The sequence below is a fragment of the Cynara cardunculus genome, unplaced genomic scaffold, assembly GCF_001531365.2.
Source record: "Cynara cardunculus var. scolymus isolate 2C unplaced genomic scaffold, CcrdV1 Un_Scaffold_2055, whole genome shotgun sequence".
Lineage (NCBI taxonomy): Eukaryota > Viridiplantae > Streptophyta > Magnoliopsida > Asterales > Asteraceae > Cynara > Cynara cardunculus.
In genome coordinates this window covers 62,279-66,573 of record NW_020200961.1, presented here as the reverse complement: position 1 = coordinate 66,573, position 4,295 = coordinate 62,279, and the positions used below count along the sequence as shown (strand labels likewise).

The following is a 4,295-nucleotide window of genomic DNA, read 5'->3' as shown; positions in this document are numbered from 1 at the left end:
TAATCGGTCTTACCACAAATATGCTCCCAAAAACTTCATTTCTTACTTAAATCCTGAAAAGCATGAAACATAAAACAAGGTCAACTACAAAGAGTTGGTGAGTTCATGGGTTTTCATATCCACAAAACATTACAATGCATAAATCATTTATTTGCAAACATATACATAAACTTTTGCACTTAATAAATGTAAATCTACCACGATGCTTAACTTGAGACGCTACTGAGTCTTACCTGACCAACGTGCCCCATTATTTTACGAATGACCATAAGTAGCCCGTACACTTATTTAGGCCCCACAGTTCGTAGTAGTACTACTTCAGTGGTGGTCCAAATTCCACATGATTAGACTAAGAAAACATAGGTAATGTGCACCCCTTTCTGGGTGGGACTGTCAACACAATAACAGCTATCCACAATACCACAGCCCGGGGACATGCCCGAGTTAACAAGTAGCGTTTACGTACGGGGACTTTATTTGGAAACATACTCCCAACCACATCAATTTAGCATTTATATCATAGTGCAAAACAGTAAACAAAACTTGACTAAACAGTTCTTTAGTCCAACGGTTTTGACTAAACAGTTCTTTAGTCCAAAGATTTTAAACAAATCATCGACTAAACAGTTCTTTAGTCCAACGGTTATAAATAAAGTATAGTTTGCATAACTTCATGCTTTTCCCCCAATTTACATAAATAAAAAGCATTAAAAGTGGGGAGTAAGAACTCATTGGTTTGATGATGAATATCCAAGAAGATGACGTCTGAAGCTTTCAACATCTGCCCTACCTTCCTAAACAGACCAACATCCAGTATTTAGTTCACCTATGGGTTCTTGTCAAAGATAAAGTCAAATTGCATCTTATGTAATGTCATCGGATTTTTATGATTTAAAGTTGATATTTTATTATTTATTCTAAAAATAGCCCAAAAATTATATATAATAAAATAAATCAAAATCCTTTACTCAAAAGCTGATTTTTGGACAGATTATAAATTATGTTCCAGGTATATTTTGGATTTCACAAATCACTATAAATAGGAACCTTCCAAAAGTCATTTTTATGTCCAACTTTTACATCATTCAAAATAATGAGATCAGCCGACTATTCCAAATATCAAGAAATTTGAGTGGGTTTAAGTTACTCAATATTATTCTACAATCTTGAATTACACAGCCCCCAAAACAGATTGCACACTCTTCGAGTGACAACTATTTACTCATCATTTTCCAAAGATTTTAACCCTATTTTCAAACTACCAAAAACGGTTAGCCTTCAGAAATTATTTTCCGATTTCATTATATTTTGAAGATGCACAAATTGATTTGAGATGCATGCAAGATTCTTCCATACTTCAAAACATATCTTTACATGATCGGACTTCGCATGCAAAAGGGCTTTCTCCTACTTTCTTAAAGATCAAAGAACATGGATCATGGATTATCATCCTTTTTGAAGACATTCTCATGTCTTTGATGAATAATCTCCCTTCTTTAACTTTCCAGAATTTTAACTAAAAGGCCAAGAAGTAGGAGTAGGAGGATGAAAACTTTTGTTATTTTACAAGGGTAAGATAACTAGGATCATACCTTTGTCTTAAAATCTTGAATATTCTTCAAAGATTGACAGAATTTTCCTAAAGACATGCTTGAAGGAATCGGCTGGAGGGTGGTTTGTTTTAGAGAGAGATTAGAGAGATGAAAAGCTTAGGCTGAGAGAGTTTGGAAATGAGAGTTTTTCAAAGGATGTGGGGTATTTATATGGGGATTTTAAACAAGGAAATGGGCTGGCCTCTAAAGGCCCAAACCCAAATAAAACTTTAATTTTTCTTAATATGAATAAACCCACTATATAATTTACCCAAACATAAATAAAATGACACTATTAATTCCAAAACTCCACCTTTTGATAAATTATGTGGACATACAAATGGGACTTTTGTATTTTAATTTAAAAGTTTATAATATCAACTTTATTTTATTTGGAGCATTACTAAAATATTTGGCATTACACAAGTTAACTTAATCGGTTACCCGCCGAGGCGTGATTTTCCGAACTAAACTTGGGAACTAAGCGAGATGAACTCTAACCACCATGACTAGATCCTAGTAAATTTATAATTCTAAATATAGGATCTATAATAAGGTGCTAACCTGAGGCTCAGAAATGACGGAATGTCACACTACACTACACATGTATGTCAACATGTAGCTTCAAAATATATAATAGGTTGATCTTCAATACACAGTTAAACACATAAAGAAAATAATCATACTTCCCCCTTCCCTATAACATCCTGAGACCCTGCGGTTCCTGCAATGCACATTTTCAAAATAAAATGAGGGCTATACCTGAAGGTCCAGTGAGAAAATCCCTTATTTGCAATTACAGGGTGAAGATCACCAAATCCTGCTTAAAACATCTTTTGTAACTAAATAGATAAATTTAATCAAAAGGAAGAAAATATGCTTGTTACACAAAATATAAAACAAACAGATTCTCATAACACATAAACACATTCCTGGAAATCTGCATCTCTTAACAGACACCAAGTTATAAGATTCCTCTTTCTTAACGGGCCAGAGCTCCTCTTTACCTTAAGAAACAGAGCTCTTCTATTAAACCTGTTCCTTTAGTTGATCAGAGCCTCTGGTTCTAGTTTTAATATTCTTTTCTTTAAAAATCAAATGTCGGTCTTTTGGATTAGAGGCTTTGGTTGTCTAGAGGGTTTCTGGTTGAGATTAGACTTGTATATTTGGAGGGACTGAGAGCTTACACTGTTATTTTTAGGAGGGACTAAGAGCTTCACTGAAATACGTCTATGGAGTGTCAGAATCGATAGCCCTACCCAAGAGGACATCCATATCTAAATGAGCTTAAATGTAAAATGGGTTTGTGTGTAGAGCTTAAATGAAAATGAAGGATATATGCCCCCCCCCCCCTTCAAGTCTTGTTGATCACAAAATTGAGTCCCATAAATTTGTGTAGTCCACACTTTTTTTATCATTTTGAGCCTAATTAGAAGCATTAGTTGCTTTATCTTTTCTCACTACACAAATTTACAAAATATTTGTTGTTTTGTTATAACTGTGTGTCCCACTTTAATGATCAATCTTCAATAACATTGAAGATTAATGGCAATCTTCATAAGAACACCAAGAACACTTTGAATGTCTAGAGAGAAAAGGTCAAATAGTCAAAGCTAGTATATTTCTTGTTAGTCCCTTATATGATCAATCTTCAATACACCTTCAAATCATCAATGGCAGACAATATTTTCTATTAAGAACATGTAGGAGAAGTAGAGAGAAAAAGTCAATGATCAAAGTTTAGTCAAACTCTCTATAACGTATTATGAATTTACAGTTAAGCTCATACCAAAGATTACAAGACTTCACCCTATTTATAGGGTCAAACAAGACACAAGGTCAAAGTCAAACTATCTAGGAAAAGTCAAACAAGATGACTTTTCTACAATTATAGACAATTTTATCTTTCAAGACGAATACAATTATACACTGAATTTCATTCCTAACATTCTCCCCCTTTGTATTCAGACTTGAAAGAATTTCTGCGTTTTAAGTCTCGTTTGAACTTTGAAACTTTAAGCACATTATGTCTTCTCCAAAAGAAATCTTCAACTCGAAATCTTCAGACAATCATTTGTTGAGAAAGGTCTTCTAACATTCTCCCCCTCGAATGTAGAACTGCGATGATCTTCTTTTTTAACAATGTAGATCAGAAACAATAACGAACTTCAGAAATGATCTTCAGAAATTTTTCTCTTCAAAGGTAGTCTTCATCAGTAAACTGTTGTAAAATGTATCTTCACATTCAACATCTCTCAGTCATTTTAGTATAGGAATAATCTTTTGTAATCATCTCCAGTCGCACTCCTTTTAAGTCTTTTGCCATTGTTGATGTTACTCCCCCTTGATCTTTACATCAGATTCCCCTTTATATTGTTCGGAAATGGATATTTCATTCATTATTACATAGTATGACAATAAAGCTTCCTACTAATTCTCTTACACTAGACAAGACCTATATATAGGTCAAACTATAAAAGCTCAAGTCAAAGTCAACTGTCAAATTTGAACTTCCAGGTTAGCTCTTATTAAGATTATATTAGTGTTATTGAAGATAATTTATAAGATTAGTTTGGCCGGAAAATTTCTAGAGTTTCCGGTAGTTGCTTAGAAAGTTCGGTTCCTACCCGTAACTATCTGAAACGTCCTATACATTGCCAAATGCTCCAACTTATACCCAATTTATATAAAACACAAAGTTTT

General features: G+C 33.6%; 1 protein-coding gene across 1 annotated transcript in view; it reads left to right on the top strand.

Annotated features, from left to right (window-relative positions):
• The first annotated feature begins 2,169 nt into the window (after positions 1-2,169).
• LOC112502846 overlaps positions 2,170-4,295 on the top strand; it is a 9,514-nt gene continuing 7,388 nt past the window's right edge. Inside the window, exon 1 of the mRNA XM_025106845.1 lies at positions 2,170-2,198. Within this exon, the coding sequence (XP_024962613.1) occupies positions 2,170-2,198 (29 nt within the window). The remainder of the gene's footprint in view (positions 2,199-4,295) is intronic.